The following is a 25,030-nucleotide window of genomic DNA, read 5'->3' as shown; positions in this document are numbered from 1 at the left end:
AATCCCATTTCAATATCTTGCTCACTGGCCTGATTGGAAATTAGCTCCAATAATTCCGATTTGAGCATTTCCTTGCGTACATCTAGGCCCAGTTCCTCACCAACAATCAACAACTCGTCTCTCAGCAGTGTCCTTAACTCCATGACTGCTGCTTTACTGCCTTGATTCTGCTCTCTAAATCTAGCTAGGAAAACACAACCTAGCTAACACACAACAATCTAGCTTCCCTACTGTTCTAAACAGAACAACCACAAAATGAAGCCTAGAGAGTCAAAGCAAAAACCAAGCACTCACCGCAGATACAGCACCATGTCGCAAAGTCCATCCCACCGCTGCCACCAGTTGTCAGGATCGGGGGCTCAATCCCTTCGTCCGTGGTCCTTTGCCAAGATTGGAGTACGGCATGAATTCGAAGGTAGCTGGCCCATGCCGTCGTCCAACTTATTTACGCTGAGATCGTTGATGAAGTGAAGAACTGCTTCTCATCGAGAACGAGGAAAAAGGGGTTTATTTACAGAAAATTAACTCAGTCTAACATGACTGTTTGATAAAAATAGTATTAGTCCAACAGGACTGCATGAGAGAAGTGAACCAGTCTAACATGACTGCTCAAGAGAAGTGTGTCCAACAATCGCACAACCACAGTTTTTATACACTCGATCCGCTGGTCCTACGACGCGGCGGCTGTTCGTTTACACACCACCAACTCGCAGCTGCTCTGAAGACCAGTTTTCAGACACAAAGGCACACACATTCCGAAGCCCAAGCGACGGCGTTGAAGGTGGTGCCGTTCCGGAAAATCGACGCCGCTCGAGGGACGCTCGTTGTTTTGCAACATGCTGAACCGTGAGAGCGCAAAAATAAGACGTTCCCGCGGTAGCTTCTTCAGGCGTGTCAGATCAGCGCCGCGTTGAGGAACTCTGGAATCATTGTCCACACACCAAACTCGTCTTGTCACAATGTCGAAGCGGGCTGGAGGAAGGCGGCGGATTCCAGCGCAAAGGTCGCTTCTTTGAACGCCTCGCAGCTGCAGCGGCGGAGAGCGGGAGGTGCGCGTCTTGCACCCCTTGTCGTAATCGGGTGGCAAGGTGACAACCTTGTTGTGCAACCCGCCGTTCTTTACAGTATATATACGTATTTCTGGTACTTTACGGTATATTGACTTTTGGCTTTATGTCGCACAAGTCGACTGTGTACATTTTTTTGATCAAGAAGGTGAGGTAAAAGTTGCAGAATAAGAGGCTTGACTTGTCCGACCTTCATGATCCCTTGTCAACAATGAACAAATCAGCTCAGTTGAATACATACGTCCAAACACGGGTAACAAGAAACAAGAGCAAGAAAAAAAAATATTCGTATACCGATGCTATCCATACTGTTTGCATAGAAAAAATACTCGCAGCAGTGTGATAGAACGCCCCAAACGCGCCCTCCCGAATAGGTAAGGGATTATAGAGTAAGCGTTGCAACCGACAGCTTCGTTAGCATGTCCTTCGTTAGAACGTTAGCAGCGTTAGCATGTCCTTCGTTAGAACGTTAGCAGCGTTAGCATGTCCTTCGTTAGAACGTCCTTCTTGCCTGCGGCAAGAAGGACGTTCCACGTCCGCCGCCAAGGTCTGTGAGTGGTGGCGCTGGCTAACACACCCAGGGTTCTACTAGGACACATAAATACCCAAGAAAGTGGATGGGGAAACCGCGCCGCGGTAGCTAAGGCATGCAATACATTTCTCGCTTCTAAGCTTCTTTATGTTCTGCAGGTCTTGCACTGCTCACGTGTCCATGTCCAGGCATTTCATAGAATATTTGCATGTTTTATTTGGCATTCATCATGGGAAGCCATGAGAAGGGACAACCTTTTTCTCCCGCTTGAAAAGGGAGGCCTGGGTCTTGTGCATTTGTTTGTGCGACAATTGGTCATGCGCTTATTTTACCTTAAAAATGTCCGTCATCCATTCCTTCTCGCAGTTAATCGAGCACGGCTTGCGTCACACCTCCCTTTTCTTTTTGTCACGACAAGCGTTGCTCAAGAACTACCGTTATGGGGCTTCTTAAAGGAACTTGTCGACACTATTTCATTCTTAAAAGCCAGATTCAACCTTGAATATTTGTTTACCGTTAATCGCACGTCGCTAAATGCAGCACTTATAGATAACCTTTTCCCTGAACCGCTGTACCGAAAGCCGTATCTGTCTCTATTTGGTCAAGATGTTCTTTGCCGTGTCCGTAGAATGTGCATTGCGCCAGCAGCAAAAACGTTTTTCTTTAAGCTGCACACCTCCACACTGCCAGTTAAAACGTGGCTTCAGGAAAAAGGACTCTATGTACCCTGGAATACAAATTGTAGGCTTTGCAATCAACCCGAGACAATAGAACATTGCTTTATACTTTGTCGTGACGCATTCCTTTTTTGGGACATTTTACAAAGAACTATCAAAAAAGACTTTCCTCTCACATGTTATGGTATCCGGTTCCTTCCTTTCAAAAAGACAGCCAGTAATACACCATATGATTTGTTTATGTTATTAGGACTTTATTCATTATGGAGAAGTCGAATGATCGACAGACATGCCGAGCCACCTCGCTCGACAAGGTCTATCTTCCGAGAAGAGACTGCTCAAGTCCGGAGTGTGGTGGCTACATATGATCCCGTCCCTGAATGGATTTCGCGTCTGGACGCTTGTGTTTGTTTACCAGAATTTTGAACTGTCATTGGACTGTATACTTTCTGTGAATTTGTTTCTCTTGTATGATCATATATGATGTAACTATAGCGGTTTGACAGTAACGATAATTCCATGCAATAAAGAAAAAAAAAAAAAAAAGCCGCGGTAGCTCAATTGGTAGAGCATCGCACGCGAAATGCGAAGGTTGTGGGTTCGTTTCCCACCTGCGGTAAGTTGTTTTTTTTCATCCACTTTATTCTCCATTAAGTTTGTGTTTCTTAATTTCATTTATTAAGCACAAATAATTTCCCCTATGTTGTCCTTGGTGTCAATGTTTGTTGGCTTCTCATGATACACACACACACACACACACACACACACACACACACACACACATATATATATATATATATATATATATATATATATATATATATATATATATATATATATATATATATATATATATATATATATATATATATATATATATATATACACACTGTCACGTAGTAGTGACGGTGAATAATGCAGCGGGAAGTGTGTATGAAGGACGAAACTGACTTTTATAGGTCGAACTTGTGCCCACAAAAGCAAGTTACACTCAAAGCACAGCTATAGCGGTGAACACGCTCGGCGATCGTCACAATCTGATCTGGCGCTCAAGCGCGTCGCCTTTTATACATGAGCCATCGAAGGTTCCAGAGTAATCACTGGTGCCCGCATGTCTTCCAGAAATTTCTACACAATTCTGTAGGACGAAGTGTCTACGAGCCAGGACGCTATTTCTCTAGCTCAGCTGTTTTCTTCTTATTTCAGCGTACATCTTCGGAGAGCCGGCATGGTTCGTGGCGCTGATGCAAGTCGACGTCCCCGTGCGGGACCGGCCTCCAGAGCGACGGCGATGAGACCAGTGTCTACTCGCTTGATCTGCTGCTCAAGCGCGTCGGCTTATATACATGAGCCATCGAAGGTTCCAGAGTAATCGCTGTTGCCTGCGTGTCTTTTCGAAAGTTATACACAACTCGCGTCGCACGTGCAATCAGATTACACAAGCTTCGATGACAAACAGTTGAAAGAAGCGTTGATAACATTCGAGAAACTTTCGATGCATGCGGGCGCGTCCCGCGCTGAGGGATAACATTTGTTAGACGGTGAAAAGTGGTCACCCGAAAAAGATAGAGAAGTACACATGTCTATATGCTCGAAGCTAAGAAATTCTGCGTGAGAAACATTTTAAATTTCATCTCAAGCCCTACAGGCGTTTTATTCAACAGGCCTTTGGCTATGGGTCTAACAAGTCTTGCTTATTTTTATGTGTTGTAATCAAGAACACGTGGTAAAAAAAAGAAACAAAGAAATGTTACTAGTCATGATCCAGTATTATAAAGCGCTTTCTTATTGTACAATATAGCTTTGTTTATTTCATCATCCAACTTTACATAGATGGCACGAAGTACATCATTCTGTGGGTTATGAATTGTTCCCAGTTACAAGGTACAGGTTCACGTTCCGTCCATCTGAAGTTCAGTGCCAGCCTTAAGTGGCGGCAAGAACAATGGCATCATACTAAATATATACAGCTCAGATAATATTGCTACGGTTTGTACAACTTGTGGATAGCTGGTTTAAATCAAGCAAGAGGCTACGACAGTATACTCAGAATTGAAATTCGTCTTCAGTTAGCTAACTGTCCTACTTGAAGACGATGAGCAACACGAGAACAAAATAAAAGCGGGAGCCAACATTTCGACAAGTGGACTTGTCCTCTTGTCGAAACGTTGGCTCCCGCTCTTACTTTGTTTTCGTTTTGCCGATCGTCTTGAATTTCCATCTCCCGCCTTCCCCGTGCTTTCCCCGTCCAACTTGAAGGAAGTTGCTTCGCTACTTAACCAACTAGCCAGCCGACCGACCTTAGGAAGCTAACAGGAGAAACCAGGGACACCATAGGCATTGTCCTTGCAAGCATAATGGCGCCTATTCGAGTACGCACCTTAATTACGTAAGTGCTGGCTTCACTCCTCAGACCAAAACTGCCACTCGCAACCAGTTGGGTTAGCCTCGCTTCATGCTAAGTGTGTGCAATAGCTTAAGCACCCAAACTAAATTGTGATTGCCGGGAACAAAATTTCTCGGAGGCCTTATCCAAGACAACTTTATGAAACTACGATATAAAAGGACAAAAGGGTGGGCAGTTATATCTGCGAAAAAAACAAAACAAAGCGTAAAGTGGTCGCTTCGGTTCATCCCGTTGATAGCCCTCTTTCTAGAGAGAGCAGATGGCGATGAGAGGGGTCGATTGCGTGAGAGTTGGGCCTAACAATCTAGAAGATCGTTCGTACGCCTACCTCATCAACGCTTAATTTCTAATTGCACTTAGGTGCCAGTGTTCGTTTTATGTGCACGTGTGTGGGTGAACTAAGAGGCAACCCGGGGTGCTTACAACAGTGCTCGTTACGAAGACGAGCTTGTGGAAACGCCATGACGTATTGCGCGTCACATAGGTGGTTCCAGCTAATTTTTCTCGACTGCGACTATTATTGCGGGCAGCAGCCAGGGCCAGCTTCGAATTATCGAGGCACGCCAAGCATCCGTGACGCAAGCTTGTGGCCGCCGAAGGGGCAAGAAGCTTCTCTAATGACTCGGGTCAGACATTTGCGATAAGAAAGAGAAGTAAAAAAAAATCAGCAGATCCCATACATATGACTTCACTTCTTAAACTATGTGTAGCTGAACGTTCCTCGCTCAATGCACGCCGAGTCACACTATATTTTTAAAAACTGAACTTCTTCCCACACAATCGGCTTGTTCTGTTGCGCACTTCCTCACTTCTCTGTTGCCTAGCTGACTTCAATTTTCTGTAACCGAGTTCTAAACTTCTCTGTAGCCCTATACGCTTTTTGCTCCAGGTTCTCACTGGTACCATCTTCTTTTTAAAGTTTTTTTTTTCCAAACTCGACTTTTTCTGTTGCCAAGTTCACTTCCCTGTAGCTGAATGTTTCAATTCTCAGTTGTCGACATGTTCACTGCTTGCCCCTTGTTCTCTGCTTGTCTATTCGGGAACCGATAATGTTCCCATGCATACCAAGTGGTCCAATTTGACAACACGGACTCATGCTCAGCGACATATGACTATTTGCACATATCCAGAGAACCAAGTTGTCGTTTAATCGGCGCTATTGTAGCAGCCAGTACTCACAAAGTAGGAGAAACGGGAGGGGGGGGGGGGGGGGAGGCTTGCACAGCTTCGTTTTAACGAGACACTAAAGAGGAATAGTAAGCTAATTTATTCTTATAACGCAGTAATTTCAAAACAACAGTTCACTTGATTCAGCTGTAATAGGCTGAATATTAGAACAGAAGACGAAGGTGAAAGTTCTTTTTTTCTGTATATTTCGTGCCGTAGCCCCAGCGCCGGTACGTAATTGTGAGGTCACAAATTTCAAGGCAACTTCTCGCATTTCAGCCGCTGTGGCGCAGTAAAAGTTCTCTAAAACTCTCTCTCTCTCTTCATTCCCATACCCCTTTCCCCAGAGCAGGATAGCAACGCGGACGTGCGTCTGGTTTACCTCCCTGCCTTTCCTGTCTTCTATTTCTCTCTCTCTCTCTCTCTCTCTCTAAACTTGCTAGGCTCAGTCTCCGGCTCTTATAAAATGCTATGCAGTCCATCTTTACCGACAAAAGCTTAACTAGGCCCGAGCAGAGGCTTTCAGAATCCATGACGTCACGCTTGGCTGGTACGGGAACTTCACGGCGGCGTCGCCACCCGTCTTTCGGCTTTGGGACCTTTATGGCATACTAAGCCTGTCCTGGTTCAAAGAGGGACTCTCTTTCCTCGCTATCGTGGGAGTGTAATTTACTGTTACAGCCACAATTGCTTTACTCTTTAATGTACCTTTAAGAAAAGTCGGAGGAGACCTAAGCACTTTTTATGAGTTCTGAATGCGAAAGCATTAATGTGAGCATTAATTAACGCCGCTGAGCGGTCCTTCGAGTTCTGCGCTGCAAGTAATGCTTTCGAGTATTGCGTATAAATTGTTGTGGGCAAATATTATTATTATTATTATTATTTATTATTATTACCTGCCATTATTATTATTATTATTATTATTATTATTATTATTATTATTATTATTATTATTATTATTATTATTATTATTATTATTTGCAGTTTCTACGTTAGCATATTTGCTGAAGACTGGAATTATTTGGACGATATGACTGAGAAATCAAGGACGCCGCATGCCACTGATGCCTTGCGCGACGACTGTTCGGCATATTAATGCATCTTTAGTGCGTACATGTTATTTTGCGTGGCGAGTTCTCGCGGTTTTGTGAAGTCGCGGGATGAACAGGTGAAGTGGGCGGGCCCAAAAAATTTAGTCCAATAGCAGAGGGCTAATGGCAACGACAATGGCAATTTTACTGACGCATCTACGCATGATTCGAAGCGCTTGTCTAGAGCGCTTCGAAGAAGCGAACGCAGTTGGCGAAATTTTATTATTTGATTCAGACCCTTCCAACAATATTTAAACCTAAAGGGGCTCTAAAACACCTTTTTTTTCTTTTTTTTCTTTTTCAATGCTGAGAGCAAGTGAATGCGATGTATTTCAGTGGAGATGTTCCGGAATAAATTTTTGAAAAGCTCGTAATAATATCAAAGACTTGAAGAGCGCAATTGCTTGTGCCGGAAGGTATAAACATTGCGCTCTTCACGTCTTTGTTAAGGTTAGAGCGCCGGAAGGTATAAACATTGCGCTCTTTACGTCTTTGTTAAGGTTACAACTGTTACATATTTGTACTTTTTATTTAGGTATCAGCTAATGCGACAGTTTATCCTTTTTTATATATATTTATATCCTATATTATTGACAAAGTAAAAAGAGGGTCAGCTAGTGGCGACAACTGCTCTGTTTATTTTTATCTTAATAAAAATAAGGAAGCGCAACGTTTGCTTTCCTCATTCACACTAAACTGAACCTTTGTCTCAACTAATTGCACGGGTCTGCTGCAGCAAAGGTGCGATGGCGTAGGCCTTCAAAGGCAAAAAGCTGAAACATATAACTCACCCGTGGGTTAACTCAGCCCACGCTCACATTTTGTTCGCAAGCGTTCAGACCATCGCCCGCCACACACTTGCAGCACCCGAGTTTACGCTTGCGAGCTGCGTAGCACACAGCCCAGAAAAAGAAAAAAAAAGGACTCGTTTGTCGAAGTGGCCAGCTGTCGCGCGTCAATACTTGTTTGTTCAGCGCAACAGCAACCGACCTCAAGGCCGAAGTGTTAGGTTGTCGACGCGTTTGCAAGGGGCTTGCTGAAAACGCTCATTTTCGATTCGCCCTCCCCCCCCCCCCTCCCCTCCCCGCGCCCTAATCACGCGACGACAGCTCGTCGCGCGCCCTTGTCGAGCCCATCGGTGTCTCCAGAGCCCACGCCAAAACTATAACAGCGAGTCGCCGCATAATGTCTAGTAATGGTGACCAGACGACAAGCTAAGTGCTCCTGTCGCGATTTCTCACGCGAGGGGCCCGAAGGGACTCGCGCGAGAATCGGCGCCAGCGAAACGTGGTCGCTTGAGCCGCGCATGTAAAAACGAGCTCGCGAACTGCTGCACCTGTCGTCAGCCGCCGGACGTCGTTTGACCGCAGGGCGAGACGGAAGATGATCGAGAGAAGGGCGACACCGCTCTGTAACCTCGATGCGTCGCGCGACATCGCGACCGAACCGTTGCTCACGCGGAAGGCGAGGAGATGAGGCTCAATTTGGCCGGCCACCCAAGGGCGACATGCTGGAAGTGTCCCCAGCCTACGCGGCAACTGACTGTATAGACCTGTGTCTGGTGTAGTAATTGCTGTAACGGCAAGTAGGAGTAACAGATAGTTTGCTTGTTATTTGACCGATCAACCTGACTGGAGATTTTTTGTTTGTTTTATGTTCGGCAGCCGGATTTCGGGCTATGTTTTCTTTTGTTACTTTAATGGCAGATGGTGGCACGCTGATACGACGCAGCCTATCGCTTGTCACTGACCAGGAAGTATCATATTATTTACATCGCCATATAAACATAATTCTTGCGGAGAAACCAGTGTATTGCAATGTATGCATATGCAAGGACGCTACAATGCAACGGACAAAGTAACAACCTAGATTAAAAGAGTGGGACATTACCGATGGAATAACTCAATTTTTAACGCGATAGCGTTAAGGAGCTCGTGTCGCAGAAAAGCCGGTGTCGTCGGCTTCGCCGGCGTTGGCCGTGAGCGATAAATCCCAGCAGGCACTTCATGAATAAAAAACAACTTGCAAGATGGGCTGGGTGGGAATCGAACCAGGGTCTCCGGAGTGTGAGACGGAGGCGCTACCACTCGGCCACGAGCTCGATGCTCCAAAGCGGTACAAAAGCGTCTCTAGTGAATGCGGTGTTGCCTTAGAAACGAGCTGACTCAGGCGTCCGTCGCTTGCTCAGGCGCACATTTCGTTGCCGGGCCGAACGCGGCGCTTATCGACGCTCACCGCGTCCGATGCGGGGCGCGTAGTCGCTGCGCCGTAGCCCACTGTCTTACACCCCTTGGCGGGTCGACGGGAACGCTGTCGCGTTCCACTCTTGAAGGCGAAGCTTAAGCGTCCTCCAATTTTTTTTCTTTTCCGTCGTCTGTAATGCTATTCTTATCTTTAAAATTTCTTCCGTTTTGTTTAAGTTACATTACTGAGCTTTTGGTACTGGTGGCTGCAGCATTTCGATTTTCAAAGCGGGTTCACCATTAAAAAAATGATATACGTTTGACAATATTAACAAATGAAAAAGAAAGCACGGATAACTTAGGAATTGATTCAAAAGCGTCCTTGTTTTTTCCGAACCCAAAAACGTCGCCCATTTTGCACACATTCATCGTGATGTTACAGTCGTCGTCACTGTCATCAGTAGCAGCCGTGTTCCTTTGAAAACACTGTTGTCTGTAATTACACGACAATATATCGACTATTAGAAGAGAAAATGAAGCTCAGTGTTTAATTTCTTAAATTTCGCGCCGAACACCAACGCTGGTACGTCAGTGACGTCACCAATTTTAAACTATTCGTTTTTTTTTTGTATTTAGGGCCGCATCGACTCAGCAATAGTTCGAGAAATTTGCCATATTCAGCATCTGACTCTTGTAAAACACAACTTAGTCAATTTTTACCGCTAAAGGATTTTGTGGGCTCTAGCAGACGATGTCAAAAATCCATGACGTCACGGCGTCACTTCAACATGGCGTCGCCACCCATCTTTTGTGTTTTTTTTTTGCGGATTAACAAGCGTGTTCTCGCGGTAAGAGTGGAGTTTTTTCGTATGATGGAAGGGCAATTTACTACTACAGATGGAATTATTTTCCCCCCTTTTAATGTGTATAGGACTAAAAAAATGGCTGTGGCTTAGGTAAGGTTAAGCCCAGGATGCGAAGCATACTAGCCTTTATTTTAGTTGTTGAACCACTGTTTAGCCTGGTGAACTGCTGTTGCTTGGCTATATTTGGTTCGGCTAGACGAAGAAACAACTCATGCATTACTTCTTCGCCTTCAAGAGTGGAACGCGACAGCGTTCCCGTCGACCCGCCAAGGGGTGTAAGACAATGGGCTACAGGGCAGCGACTACGCGCCCCGCATTGGACGCGGTGAGCGTCGAGCAAAGCAGCGTTCGGCGCGGCAACGAAATGTGCGCCTGAGCAAGAGACGCACGCCTTAGAAACAGCGCGTTTCTAAGGCAACACCGCATTCACTAGAGGCGCTTTTGTACCGCTTTGAAGCGTTGTACTCGTGGCTCAGTGGTAGCGTCTCCGTCCCACACTCCGGAGACCCTGGTTCGATTCCCACCCAGCCCGTCTTGCAAGAGTTGAGCCAAAGCCACTTCTCCTCTGTCGTGACGTCACGGTGTCACGTGATTTCATGGTCACCGCCGCGCCTGAGGAGCTGGGTTGAGCCCTCGTAATAAAAGTCCAGTAAGGGAAGAAGGCTTTCTCGGGGCTCTACGCTCTTACACCTACGCTACGCTACACACCACATCGAAAAGTTGACGTGCTGGTGTGTCACACATCATTTTTGGATCCTTCCAAAATCTACTTGACCTAAATTCGAAGGCGCCTCGATGCGAAGTGTTCAAGTATGATGACTGTATGTTGAGCTCAACGCATTGCATCACTGACTTCGTGTTTGCAACGGTCAAAGCACATAACTGCGTGACGAGTATGCGTTCTGCGCCGCGGAATAGCCTCACTGAGAAAAACAAGTCGCACCTGTAATGCCACGGTGAGAAAAATTTATCAGCGTTTCCCCTTTACCTCCCCCCCCCCCTAAGTGAAGGGTAGCCAACCGGCCACGTCCGTGTTTAACCTCCCTACCTTTCCCTCTTCGTTTCTCTCCAATCTATCTATCTATCTATCTATCTATCTATCTATCTATCTATCTATCTATCTATCTATCTATCTATCTATCTATCTATCTATCTATCTATCTATCTATCTATCTATCTATCTATCTATCTATCTATCTATCTATCTATCTATCTATCTATCTATCTATCTATCTATCTATCTATCTATCTATCGGCGTATCACTCTGGTGCTTCACGCTGTGCGCGCAAATCTATGAGGGTTGATCAGTCCTCGATATCGGAGTGATTATATTCAATAAGCTGAAAGCATGGTCTAAAACGGCAACGTGCTTTGTAAACTGCCAACGCATTGGAAGTGTTTTGCTGCTCAATGATACCGTCAATTGCTGCACCCCGTCGTGCCAGAAAAAAAAAATCACGCATTTTCATTTCCTTGCTTAGAAGAAGCCCGGGATTATTCACGCCGATTAACTCATTTGGTGCCATAGCACCTGCTTTCCTTACATTTGTACACGATCTGCAGAAAGGGATACTTGTTGTTGCAGTCGAGCAAGGCGGTGGATTAGAAACAGTGTTGAAGTTGCCAAATTTCCAAGCAAGGGTTCGGCTGAAGCAGGAAAAGCTACTTGGAGATTTTTCGAGTTGTCTTTGTCCCATGTGATTTGAGTTGACGCCAAGAAATTATGCACGCGCGTGATAACACGTGTTTAGGCAGGTGTTAACTGTTGAATAATGATTACCTTAATGTTTAACATCGAAGTAGGACTCTTGGCGTAGCCAGTGCACTTTATAAACACAATACAATCTTATATAGGTACTGCAACAAAGACAGAAAAATAGCAGCTAGCGCGTATACAGTCGAACGTCTATGTACAAGCACTAATGTAACAAATTATAGGACCTTACGAGGTAAATTTAAAGCAGTTCTGGTCGATAGCGGCACGTAAAGAATATGCGCTTATGACGAATATGGTATATAACGAAGACATTTTTTTGTGTTCCATGCGACTTCATTAAAGCGAGATTTGAATGTGTACAGCGGGCGGTTTAATTACGCGAGAAAGCACATTAACATTATAATTATAACCGTGAAAACTGATACTTAACGAGAAAACTGACTAAGTATATGTTGCCTAGAATGTATAAAAAAAAAGAAGGCGTTAGCAAGTGTCATAATTCAGAGCCCAGAATTGACACATATCTTGCATCTTGACAGCTGTAACAGGAAGCCCCGCTCTAGCAGGTAATTTACTGCAAGCCTCTACAAGTGCAAAGCGCCAATGTTAAAATGAAAGAAACTAACGCTCCCGACGGCCAAGTTATTTTTCAAGCTCGAAATTAAAATGTTTCTCAGGAACATTGCTCAAGGATACGAAGTGCTTTCCCAGAATGACATCTAGTCAGCGACTGTTCCATGCATGGTTATCGTTCTACAGTAAGAGCGGTTAATTATCTGGCATCACTGTAGTCAATGCTGTTCACCGGTATAACCGAACAAAAAAGAATAAATACAAACGAAGGCTTTCTAAGCTGTTCACTTGCTCGCTATGATTCAGGTAACACTGCATACCCAGTCTGAGCAAGGAAAAGAAAACACTAACATCAAAAAGACAGAGACACTCTGATGGAAAACTTCGAGGTGATTTGTCAAAGCTCTTTCCCGTTTCCGTACAGCGCAAACGTCCACCATTGGTCCACCGACGCATCTATCATTCGTTCCTCGCACAGGGGACTGCTAATGTTGTGTTCGCTTCGTGTGCGCATGGGGATCGCCATGGTTTATGTTATTAGCATTTTTACGTTCGGGACTTCACCGTGTAGGGGTGAATGCAGCAATGGACACAACGATATGTGAGAGCTTTCTGTACAAGCTCCGTTTATCACTACCGGTAATTGCTCGAGTGCTCAGTCGCCGCCGCGAAAATGACAACCTGACTTGAAGGATTACTTCGTGGGAGCCTTACACAAATACTGCGGTGAACACTCCATTTGAAGTATATATACGCAAGAAAGACCCCTACTATAGTGGCAAATATGGGTACCTTAAAACGCACACTCCTTGGCTGAAAGATCAGCGTGCACCAGCGCTACTATCTTGGTGTTGCGGGCAGGCAAACTTGAAAAAATCAATAGAATAAATAAATAAATAAATAAATAAATAAATAAATAAATAAAGAAGGAAAGAAAAAAAAAGACGGAAAGAAAGAAAGGAAGAATATGAACAAGCAGGGAGACAGAACGCCTCAATGTTTTCTTCATGGTCTGAAGCACATGTGCGCTTGAAACGATTGCCGCTGAACTATAAACGTAAGCTGCGGAGCTATACTTCAGTCACGCAGCTATACACACGAGAAGTTGCAGCATCACAACTTCTAAGCATAATTATTTCTTCAATTTCCCTGAAGACACCAATTAAACAACGCCAATTTCACTCTATACACTCGTGCCATGACGCATACTTATAACCGCGCTTAATAGTACAGTATAGCTCGTTGCGTGCTAATGGAGACAGGCTTTTTCTTCCCAAACCCCTTCCTAAATGTTTGTTATGAAATCCACAGGCAGTGAGATCGTACTGGAGGAATGCAATTTCAGGGCAAGGTAGTGCACGTAGGAGCCTGCCTGCGTTCCCTGCAAGCCCGCTAACTTCCTTCAGCCATCATATAATTTTCTTCAGACCACAAGGTGGAGCACTCCTTCTGAGTCCCACGTGACTGTCAGATACAGCAACCCCTAAACTAAAGGTATAAAAATGAGGTATAGTTCCGACTAGGTATCAGTTGTACCATTTCCATGTTCCTGAAGCTGTTCCCTGTTGTGTCATCTCATTCGGAGAGCTAAATGACGTTCGACGCGAGCTGATCGCCATTTATGTGATCATAAACTTTTTTTACAAAGACAACCCGAATAAAATGAGTCCGCCTAAGCAGTAATTACACAAACATTAACATACCGATCAAAGGTTCCAATGCGCAAAGGCAAGTCTAAACAACATCAACATCGTTAACTCACTCTCTGTTGGCACCAAGATGCTCGCGTACAGACAAATGCCCTCAACGCGCGCGCCACAATGACTGTCATTTTTGCGTGCCAATAGGCCGAAAAACCGCGTCGCGAAGTGGGCGCAACGCCGTAACGTGCGAGCGTTGACCCATAGAATGAATTTGGTGGACCTGCAGGCGCCCGCCCACTGCGTAATCATCGCGCCCAACTCGAAGGGGGCCGCCCTAATTTGCCACGGGCGTCGCTCCGGTCGGTTGCATCACATCGCGTTTCTCGTGGGAGACCCATTCCGCGAACACGGGGTGCTCTCCCAGGCAAGGCTGTGGGACCATTCCCAAAGATGAGTGCTTGGAACGCCCTCCGATGCACCTTCTGGCGGTGACGTGCCGGTCGCGTCTTCTTCCTTGTGGGTGCTGATGACTTTTCGGGCCTTTTTGGGTGAGACCGAAGCGCCGGCCGAGCTAAGACTATCTGCTGGAGAGACCCCGATGGGCACCCAGACTTCCCGACGTGATGAATTGCAGCCGGGCAGAAATCTGATGATTACAGGGGCGGGACCCACAGGGCGGCATTATACGGCGTCTTCAGCAAGCGCGGTGTCTCTCGCGCGACGTGGAAAGGCGGCACGTTTGTTTAGAGCGCGAGAGATGTCGAAATCAATGTGAAAGAATCGGCGCGTCGATTTTTTGGCAATTTTTTTTCCCTATACCTCCTTATGCTCGTTCGGGAGAATTGTGGAGGTTAGTGGAGGAAGCTGTCCCCCTTGCCAGCTTGCGGGGCCAGTATAGTTAGGTTTCAAGGGAGGTCATGGACGCAGCTTTCCAACGTTCTAGTACCCGTACACGGAGGTCGTGATAACGTCTGTACCACCATATTACCACGCGTACATCGTTTGGCTTTTTAGACGGTGACCTTTTTTTCACCGGATTATCACCGTTATCGATTTGTCGCTGTTGTGGTGTCGCGTTTATTGTTTACGCAGCTTCTCGACGTGCTGGTTGCAAAAACGCTCGAGTAACGTGCATTGAATGTACCTTTAAAAAAAAAAAAAAACAGGTGGTCCAAATCAATATGCGGCCCCTCACTATGACAGTCCTCATAATCAAATTGCGCTTTTGGCAAGTAAATGAAGCCCAGAACTTTTTTTTTTCGACATTCTAATGCCCCAAAATGGTGACTACGATGACGTCAATGCACACCATCTATATCATTGAAAGAGAAGTGGGATTGCAAAGTTCTGTTTCATATCGCGGTAACAAGAATAATCTTGCTTATGAAATAAATAATGTAACATCTGCCTTCAAATAGCGCTAGCAATAAGATTTAACGTTCACCTAGAGTTAGCGATGACAACACTGCACCGGTTGGATTGGTACGAAGCGTACAATATGGAGCGACACTTCAGTGCCTGTGGAGGATCGTAATTTGTTATTTCACTGAAGACTGTGAGTTCTGCATTTTGTAAAGGTCTACTGCCTGTTCGGGAAGCACTCTGCATTATCAATTATTTATAGTCGTTCAAGTTAAATGAAGGTTTTCCATTGAGGTCTAGCGAACGTTGCTGATACATTGCGGGTATCAGCACGCTAAGCTACGCGGTTAACAAAACGTGAGCGTAGAGTTGGATGATTACAAATGGGTTCATTTATCGCAGGCAGTATCGTTGTACTTAATGAAGAGGGAGGTATCGTCTATTCTCATTGTGTGTTCGAGCCATAAGCTGTTTCGAATACACAATAAATATTAAACTGGACGAGTTAATGTACTTGGGTCACGAATGGGTTCCAGCAAGATAAATAGTACTGTACACATGCCGTACGAACCAAGTGAAGTCATTAATCAACAAAGGTTAACCTACCGGACTGAACTGCGCGGCGCAATGCGTTCTTTTTTATATTCTTTGTTTAGTTTTGGTATTTTATGTTTGTGTGTGTACGTGCATTCAGCAAACGAACCGTTCCAGATTGCGGCGATCTCATTCTTCCTGTGATGCAATCTCAAAGAATGAAAATTATGTACGGTATAAGACAGGGCTGAAGGATTCGGCTTAGTGCAGGACAGCCACCTGTAAGGAATCGCCACGTGCCAATTAGTAATGCGGTCGCACCTCCTGCTGCTTTCACACCATCAATAATCGGTGTCAAAGGAAAGCGCCCACCTCGTGCACTGCTTGAAGTTTGATGGAAATTAATGGGCGTGCGGCAGGGGGTATATAACCCAGCGCATCATTAAAGTTCATTTCTTTCTTTCTTTCTTTCTTTCTTTCTTTCTTTCTTTCTCTCTTTCTCTCTTTCTTTCTTTCTTTCTTTCTTTCTTTCCTTCTTTCTTTCTTTCATAAACGGCGTTGCGACGCAATGCCCCGTGCTTGTGTGAAAACTCTTTTCGACACAAACGTGTTTCCTGGATCATCGTGGTCCAAAAACAGTTCATATAATTTCGCAGGAAGTCCGAAACCGCATCAACAATAGATAGCTTAAAATACCGTGATGTCCTCACAAATAGCAATTCATAAAAGCATTGCCGCTATAGAGTTCAATCAAAACGGCATTCGAAAGTTCGTCCCGATACGTTGGCGTAGCATATGCATAGAACTTCATCGAAGTTCACGAATCATGCCAGTTCGGAAACTCAGTTTCGAATTTTCAAATCTATCGGTGTAACAGGGAACTTAACACTGATGGCGTAGTCTTTCCTCTTGTGCTCGCCTAGTCCCGCTGGCTTCGAACTTGTAATGGGTGTTTGCGCATCGGGTCATGATCCATCCCTTACCGAAAAATATGCCCCCTGCCCGCCACCAAGGGCGGCGCGAAGCAAGAGCCAAGGCCCTGGGCAGGACTTATGGGTCACTCCAGGTGGTGGTCTACACAGATGCAGCCGCATACCGTGGCCGAAAAGCCAACACAGGAAGCCGTGGATTTATCCGTGGCATTAGCCCTTACACAGACTACAGCACCAGTCATTATAAATGATCCTCAAGGAGTGTGCAGGAACTTTACGTCGGGCTGAGTGGCAGCGCCAACAACCAAGCAACAGCCAAGTGGCCAGAAAGAAATGTCGAAATAGTGCGGATACCCGCTCACGCCTCCCTGGAGAGCAACTAACTCGCCCACTCCAAGGCCCGAGAACTTATTGACCAGGCCCTGAAGGACGCAGAAGAGCTCACTAGACTCACAACTTACCAAGAAATTACTAACCACTACACACGCAATCGCAGAACACTCCCACCACCGCATCCAGAGCTCACGAAGACTCAAGAGACAACACTCGGATTGTCGCAAACCAACACGTTCCCGCGCTCAAGGAGGCTTCATCTAATGTTCCTTACTTAATATGACGAACAACGTAAATACTGGGAACAGCTAGGAACACCCCAGCACAATGTCATAGATTGCAAACAAAATCCAGTTTTGCCTCTTCTACTACCTATCCCCACACCCAAGAGAAGTGGGGAGACGCTGCTGTCCAGTTCCCGCCTCTCGGACCAGATAATGTTCGTTGAGAGGGCGGTCGCTTCCAAGACGGCGCATGGATTCCCATGAAGAAGGAACCACTCCTGCAAATCAAGCCATCCTTATGCTCATTAAAGATGAGTTTTCTTTCTTGCATTTCGGGCATGTCACACGAAGCACCAGAAACGACATTCTAGATTTAATAGACAGGTTTAGTACAACGTTCTTTCGAGGAACCCGTATGGGGTTCCTTTGTAGCAATTGCTACGAACGGGTGGATGTCTGATTTTCCCTTTATTCATTACTTCTCTCCACCTTGTGGGTTTCCGCAGAACTACTACGTCAAACTCTTGCTTTTGCTTCATGTTGTCGACAAATTCGACTTCGCCCTGCCATCTGCTAGCCACCTGGTTAGCTCAGATGGTAGAGCGGCTGCCCCGGAAAGGCGGTGGGCCCGGGTTCGAGTACTGGAGCAGGACGAATTTTTCAACTATGAGGCTTTTCTTTCAAGGAACCCGTATGGGTTTCCTTCGTAGCAATTCATACGAACGGGTGGATGTCTGATTTCCCCTTTATGCAAGACCAGTGTTCGTGTGGCACGGAATACCCGCTTTTAGAATCAACGCTTTCCAAACAGTGATTTGCTGCGTCCTAATTCAACAGCTCCCTGCCTTTGCCACAAATTCGCTATCCATAGCTTTTAACGGTGCTGATAATTAACAGTTCTGATATGCTGAGCCATTCTAATGTAGCCTCTTCACGTGGCAGATATGCATAAATAATACTTACGAGAGAAGGTTGTGCGAAAATAGGAACTTCAGCTGACGTCATTTTGCAACGGTCGATACAGTGGTGTTTTGTAAAGCTGGCTTCTTTGCTAACTTAGTACTTGTGCGAGAAAGGCCACCTTCCTGTTGTCGGGGCCGTCGAAGTTGGTGGAATAAAAAAAACATAAATAATAAAGTAAATCATGAGATTTTACGTGCTGAAACCACGACCTGATTATGTAGCACACCGTGGTGGGGGGCTCCAGAATAGTTTGGACCACCTGAGGTTCTTTAACGCGCACCTAAATCTAAGTACCGCGGGTGTTTTCGCATTTCGCCCCCAACGAAATGCGGTCGCGTCGGCTGGGATCTGATCCCCCGACCTCGCGCTTAGCAGCCCAACGCCATAGCCACTAAGCAACCACCTCGGACTAAAAAAATAGATAACATAATTTTGCATTGAACGATGGACGCGCTTTATAACGACAGGTCGCATGAACTTGTTGCCACGCAACAGCATTACGCCGTCGTGTTCGTGCACAGCGTTGAACTGTTTTATGAGCAAACATCTCATAACTCAATAGCACTCCCGCAATATTTCGAGCAATGTTTACTAAGGCGAAAGCCTTAGTTGGCTCATGGGTGAAAGAATATGATATTCGGTGTTATGGCACCAAAATACAAGCGAACCTACTTGGAGATATGGGCCAACCGGTCATATCTCCAAGTTAGGTCCCAATTGACATCGTGAAGGTCGAGAGACGAACCCACAACCTTTAGTCATAGTCGAACCCTCGACCTTTGGTGGGAGTGGAACCGACGACCTCTGGTGTTAATTACGGCGAAGTTACTTAAGGCACTCGATCCCACGACGCCTACTTGCAGATATGGGCGAACCAGCCATATCTCCAAATTGGATTCCAAGCGCATCGACTTGGCATTCCACAATGAAAAGTCCATAAAAGATATCAAGTATGTGGTATTCTACTTCACTGATCACAAGGCCATTGTAATGTCCTTGGATCCAGAATTACCACAGTGGCGACCAAGTGATGGAGCGTGGTCAGAAGATTTGTATCCATCTGACGATGAAATATGAGGTCTACGCGACATGCACAGTGCTAAAATATAAAAAAAGAAATTATTTGTTGAAACTGCCCGTATGTGTATAAATAGTTTTCATAAACTTGCTACGACCGTTCTAACGTACCATTAACCATGCATAACTAGTGACGATGTCCACAGGGCAGTAAAAGGGAACAGAAAACAAGTAATACGAAGTAACAACGCATTCGAATGAGGATGTTAAAGTAACTAAATAATGTTTCGTGACCGCGCCGGCTACCGCCTCCATCCTCTTTAGCGTAAGTGACTTTAGCGTAAGTGGCTAAAGTCACTGTCAACGTTTAGTATTAAAATGCTGGGCGAGGATCTACGAAACCAGTCGAAGTGTTCTGCTGGCGTTGGGTAAACACTTTGGTTATTGAAACGGGGATGCTGCGGAGGCAATACTCTGCCGGCACTGCCTCCTGTGAATGACAAAACTAAGTGTTTAATGGGCGAACCTGTGCACAGACAAAAACAAAACAAAGATCAACTCAAAGTTCAACTATAGCGGCGAGCACAGTCGGCGATCGGCGAAATCTGATCTGCAGGTCAAGGGCGTCGGCTTTTATAAATGGGTCGTCGAAGGCTCCAGAGTAATCACTGGTGCCCGCGTGTCTTCCAGAAAGTACTACACAATTCGGGTCGCGCGTGCGAAAAGATTGCACAAGGTTCGGTGACAACAGACAACGGATAGATCCATTGATAACATTCAAGAAACCTCCGATTCATGCAGGTGCGTCCTGCCCTGCGCAATAACGCTTAACATTTGTTAGCTAGTAAAAAGTGCTCACCCGAAAAAGATAAACAAGTACACGTGTCCATTCGACAAACACCAGTTGCTAAGCATCGCATAATCACCGAAGAATGCGCTCGGCCATTCCGTCAGAGCCCATGCCGAGTTTAGACGCGGGGACAAGAAGCCAGGAAGCAGTAAGTCGATGAAATGCTGTGCGACGAAATTATCGAGCCGTGAAACAGTCCGTGGGCGTCTCCTGTGATCATAAAGAAGGGTGGAACTCTGCGCTTCTGCGACGATTATCGCCACTTGAACAAAATTACGAATAAGGACGTATACCTCCTTCAAGGGATAGATGGCGCATTAGACCAGTTCTGTAATGCTAAGTACTTTTAGTTGATGGATCTGAAGGCTGGTTACTGGCAAATAGAACTCATCGAGAGGGACTGCGGAAAGACCACCTTCGTAACGCCGGGCGGCCTTTACGAGTTCAAGGTCATGTCATTCCGACTTTACTCTGTGCTTGCAACATTCCAGCGCGTGATGGATGCGGTCCTGGCAAGCATGTCTCGTCTACTTGGATGACGTCGTCGTATTTGCCAGAAACTTCGACGATCAGCTCAGGCGGCTGGGAACCGTTCTCGAGGCAGTCAAGTTATCCGGGCTCACCCCGATGCCGGGAAAATGACACTTCGCGTACGAAGCGCTCCTGTTTCTGGGCCAGGTAATTTACAAGTTCGGACTCAGTCGCGTCCCACAGAAAACAGCTGCGATAGCGAAATTCCCGCAGTCCATCGACAAGAAAGCAGCGCGCAGATTCCTTGGCCTCTGTGCCTACTATGGGCCCTTTGTTAAGGACTTTTCTCGCATCGCCTACCGTCTAACTGCCTACCACCCGCAGACAAATGGTCTTATGGAGCGGTTGAACAAGACCCTCGCCGACGTGCTAGCAGTGTACGTCGACATCGAGCACAATGAGTGGGATGCCGTCCTGCCGTACGTAACCTGCATTGACGCGTGCACTTGTTTCTCTTTCTCGGGTGACCGCTTTTCACCGGCTAACAAATGTTAAACGCTATCGCTCAGCGAAGGACGCGTCTGCTAGTATCCGGAGTTTCTCGAATGTTATCGATGGTTCTGTTCGTCATCTGTGGTCACTGAACCTTGTTAATCTGTCTGTATGCGCGACGTGAAATGTCTAGTACTTCCTACCAGACGTCACGTAGCAGTGATGGTCGAGGACACAGTGTTAAAACTGTCAATGAGGAAGCTAACTCTTTATTGGGCAAACAGCACTGTGGGCTCTACAGTTTAGGGTGCTGCCCTAACAGCTGAATCTAATACCCAAAGAGGCAGTCCACCCGCACCGTCGTGCCGTATTCCTGTCAAAACGGGTTACACAAAAGAACGTCCATCGACGTGAGCTTGAGGCCTCGAGTTCTTCGCATTGGCCGACAGCCGACGCAGGCAGCGTCTGTGCCTGCACGCGTCACACAAGAAGTACAAAAACGTGTTTGCGTAGCACGTGCATCCTCCCGACACACACGAGATACAACGGGACGAGCGGCGGACCGCTGTCACGTCATGCCCCTTTTGGATAGGCCAGTTCCTATCTGTGCGTTCCTCTAATAGTACTGTATGCGGCGAACCTACACGTGCAAAGTCTGGACCCGTTGAATAACAAAAAAAGAATGCAGGAGATGGGGAGATGCAAGGGGAAAAAGTATACTATAAGCTGCCGCCGCCCTAAGCTGCTGAGCTGCACAAGAAAGAGTAAAATCGCAAGTAAGCCAAAATTAGGTCAGTAGCGTTTCCTCCGTGAGCTGTGTGGTTAGTAAAAGAAGAAAACGAGGAGACAGAGAAAGACGAAGTGCGGTAACGCGTCGCGCTGCGATTGGGCCACACGTTTCGCGACACGTGATCAGAGCATGACGGAACGCTTGGTGACTGGACACGTGGCTGGCGTGGCTGCGCAGAGAGAGACGGTGCCCAGTTGCGTGCAATTTCGAACGCAACTGTGGCCTGCTCGCAGCAACGGAACCGCTCTTCCGAGCAAGGTCTGTGGCTTCCTGGTGCCCCTAATCTACCCGGAGCAGACGACCAGGGCCACCATCCGGGACCCGTCGGATTGCGAGCGAGGTCCTTGGTTGCCTGGCATTCCCTGGCCTATACCAGGAACAAGGATGCCAAGGCGACTTCCCGAGACGCGCTGCGTTCTACCGACGTCCGGCAACGCCAGGGACGAGATTGTGCGGCTCCATGGGACAGCCGATGCAGAGGTTCAGACTGATAAAAGTAAGAGTGTTGCTCTTCTAAATATAAAGGTTTTACGCCTGAAGTAAACGCCAATGCGATCGCGCCATAGTTGATTTGAAATTAGTGATGCTGAACCCCAAGTCTACAATCCCAGCGGCCCAAAACTGGCTGCTGTTGCGAGGCCTCATTTAGTGAAGCTTTGTTTGTGGTGCCCGAATACATAGACGCTGCGTTCTCAGGCAAGGAAAACTAAATTGGCTGCAGCTGAGAGCTCGCGTTTCTTAAAAGCTTGTTTGCGAAACCGAACATGCAGACGCTGTTGTGTGTGGCCACTGGAACTAAACTGAAGTGGAAGGCCACGTTTAACGAATTTTTAGAGCTATAGCTCTACTGCTCCAGGAGACGTATTCAGTAAGAGTTCACCAAGTGGACATGCCCATTCCATCTGCTGTCGAAGTTCTGATTGGCTGTGGCCTGCTGCGGACGCGCAGCCCAGCCAATCAGAACTTCGACAGCAGACGAAATGGGCATCTCCACTTGAACTTCTACAGAATACTTTCCCAGCTACAAACCTAGAAAAAGACTGGTTCCGTAAATATATCCTTCAAGCTCAGCCAAGAGCAGACTAAAACGCGCAGAGCGCCTTCGGTGCTCTGCGCGTTTACACCGACGTCGACGACCAGCGTCTGTGTGTTTTCCATTAATCCCATCTCGTGCGCCATTGAGGGACGACACCTGCAACGCTACTGGTACGCTCACCACGCCAGCTTCCCGAGACGCCTTCAGTGCAACGCTAAACCATGCTATCTCTTTCAGCGCTTTGCCTTCGGGTAAAACTGACAATTTCCTTTCTTTTTGGCATTCAAAGGTGTAGTTAAGAAATCCACATTCTTAGTCAACTTCCCTACCTAAAAGCTGTTTTCAGCAATACGGTGTGTCCCTACATTGTTTTACTGCTAATCACATTAACGTGGAAAATAATCGTGAGATGGGCTCTGCCGTAGTCTTTTTTGTTCAGTAGTAGGCCATATTAGCCTGTCACTGCACTTCTTTGACAGTTTTTCTTTTCGCTCACAAAAAGTGGCCTTGCTTTGTGACAGTTTGAGCACTTGTTATTGGGTGAAAAGCGATAACGTAGCGAAGCAATGTTGCCTTTTGTCGCTCACAAGTAGCGCGTTCGTCCGAAATTCGAACGAAGTTGTCTGAGTTTACACACTTATGTGATTGGAAGACTGTCGCTTTCAGTGGATGCTACATCAAAGCTGTGTGTTCTACGCTGCGAAATTATTGCCGTCACAATATCTGGCACAGAAATTGGCTTTACTACATGTTGCTACACTACTCTTAAATAGGTGCATCCTTTGGGGTGTATATTTGTCCCACAACAATAATCATCTGCCTTGCTTGCGTTTCCTTTCTTGCAAACTCTGCGCATGCTACTTTCCCGCCGAGAATGCTACGTCACGCTGTTAACGCACAAGCCGTTCGTGACTTGGAAGTACCGGGCTCGCAGCGTTAAACAAAGGAAATGCGAGAAGGTCGGATGACATTTATTATTGTGGGACAAGATACGCCCCAAAGGGTTCAAATTTTTGAAAGAATGTAGGCGGCACTTAATGTCACGCGCCAAACGCCGGCGCTGTGAAACGCCTCATATTTGCAGTGAGTGCTCGTGCAATGTTGGCTCGTATTACTGCCCTACCCGACGCAGGCACACGAAGAAGTGAAGCACGCCCAACGAGCACCGATGCATTTGCAAGGACAACGTGAGAAACCACCTACGATGACACCTCCTTCCTCGGATGAGATGCTGTACTAAGGTACTCGAGTTGACTGCTTGCAATCTGTTGCTTGCAAATCGAGTATGAGCTCTTGATGTTGCAAGTGTAGTTGAAAGGGAGGTAACTGGCCAATGAGGTTGTTAAAAAAATTAGAGTGGAGATGGTGTCCTAAAGGTGAAGCCGGCCAGCGGCATCTTACTAGGGGAATCGTTTAACGTTAACATGTCACAGCGAACCGCAAGCGTTTACTTCTTACTTCCAATGGCTTTCACATGGCCCATTTTGCCGTGCAGTGTTTTCTCGATGTGTGTATCTGTATCACTGGTTTTAGGTTGAAGCTTGAATGTCTTGGCAACTTGAATGGGAGATGATGTAATTACTCATCCAAGGGCAACAATTCAGGTCGAAACAAGCCCGTCTTCAAGGGTGAAATCGGGGCAAGCCCTGGCTTCACCTGTACTGGTAAGAAACTGCGAGGACTGTCACTCCAGAATGTCTTTAAAACCTCCTTGTAACCTACTACTTTTGGCCAGACAACTGTCCTTTGCTTGGAACGCTTCTCAACTAAAGCATTGCACGCTGCTGTTTTGCTTACCGCAACCACGGACGTGCTGGTACGGAAGCAAGCGTCCCAACCCGACCGTGCCTGCGCCGGCTACAACTATTCAGTGTGCCACTGAAATATGTCGTCACGAGTCACTTGGGCTTATTAAAAAATGACTTCAACGAGAAACGCGCCCAACAACACGCGCACAGCCAGACCGTACGCAGCCCGCCTGTGCAGGCGTTTGTCCAACATGTGACACGAAGCCCTGGCTTCACCTGTACTGGTAAGAAACTGCGAGGACTGTCACTCCAGAATGTCTTTAAAACCTCCTTGTAACCTACTACTTTTGGCCA

General features: G+C 46.4%; 1 protein-coding gene across 7 annotated transcripts in view; it reads left to right on the top strand.

Moving 5' to 3' along the window:
- The window catches only part of LOC135909264 (uncharacterized), a 121,852-nt gene that overhangs the window by 88,559 nt on the left and 8,263 nt on the right, over window positions 1-25,030 (top strand). For 2 of the 7 annotated variants that reach the window (XR_011514613.1, XM_070538991.1), the window contains 3 exons: window positions 22,126-22,388; window positions 24,061-24,169; window positions 24,533-24,592. Coding sequence is in view for 1 of the 7 variants with exons in the window: in XM_070538991.1 (XP_070395092.1) it covers window positions 22,126-22,388; window positions 24,061-24,119 (322 nt within the window). In the remaining 6 variants the exon portion in view is untranslated. Of the gene's footprint in view, window positions 1-21,934; window positions 22,389-24,060; window positions 24,170-24,461; window positions 24,593-25,030 lie in introns of those variants that run through there. The other 5 variants (XR_010566672.1, XR_010566670.2, XR_010566674.1 and 2 more) reach the window with 5 other exon arrangements.

The sequence above is a fragment of the Dermacentor albipictus genome, chromosome 5 (genome assembly GCF_038994185.2).
Source record: "Dermacentor albipictus isolate Rhodes 1998 colony chromosome 5, USDA_Dalb.pri_finalv2, whole genome shotgun sequence".
Classification (NCBI taxonomy): Eukaryota; Metazoa; Arthropoda; class Arachnida; order Ixodida; family Ixodidae; genus Dermacentor; species Dermacentor albipictus.
This window is presented reverse-complemented; position numbering and strand designations above follow the sequence as displayed.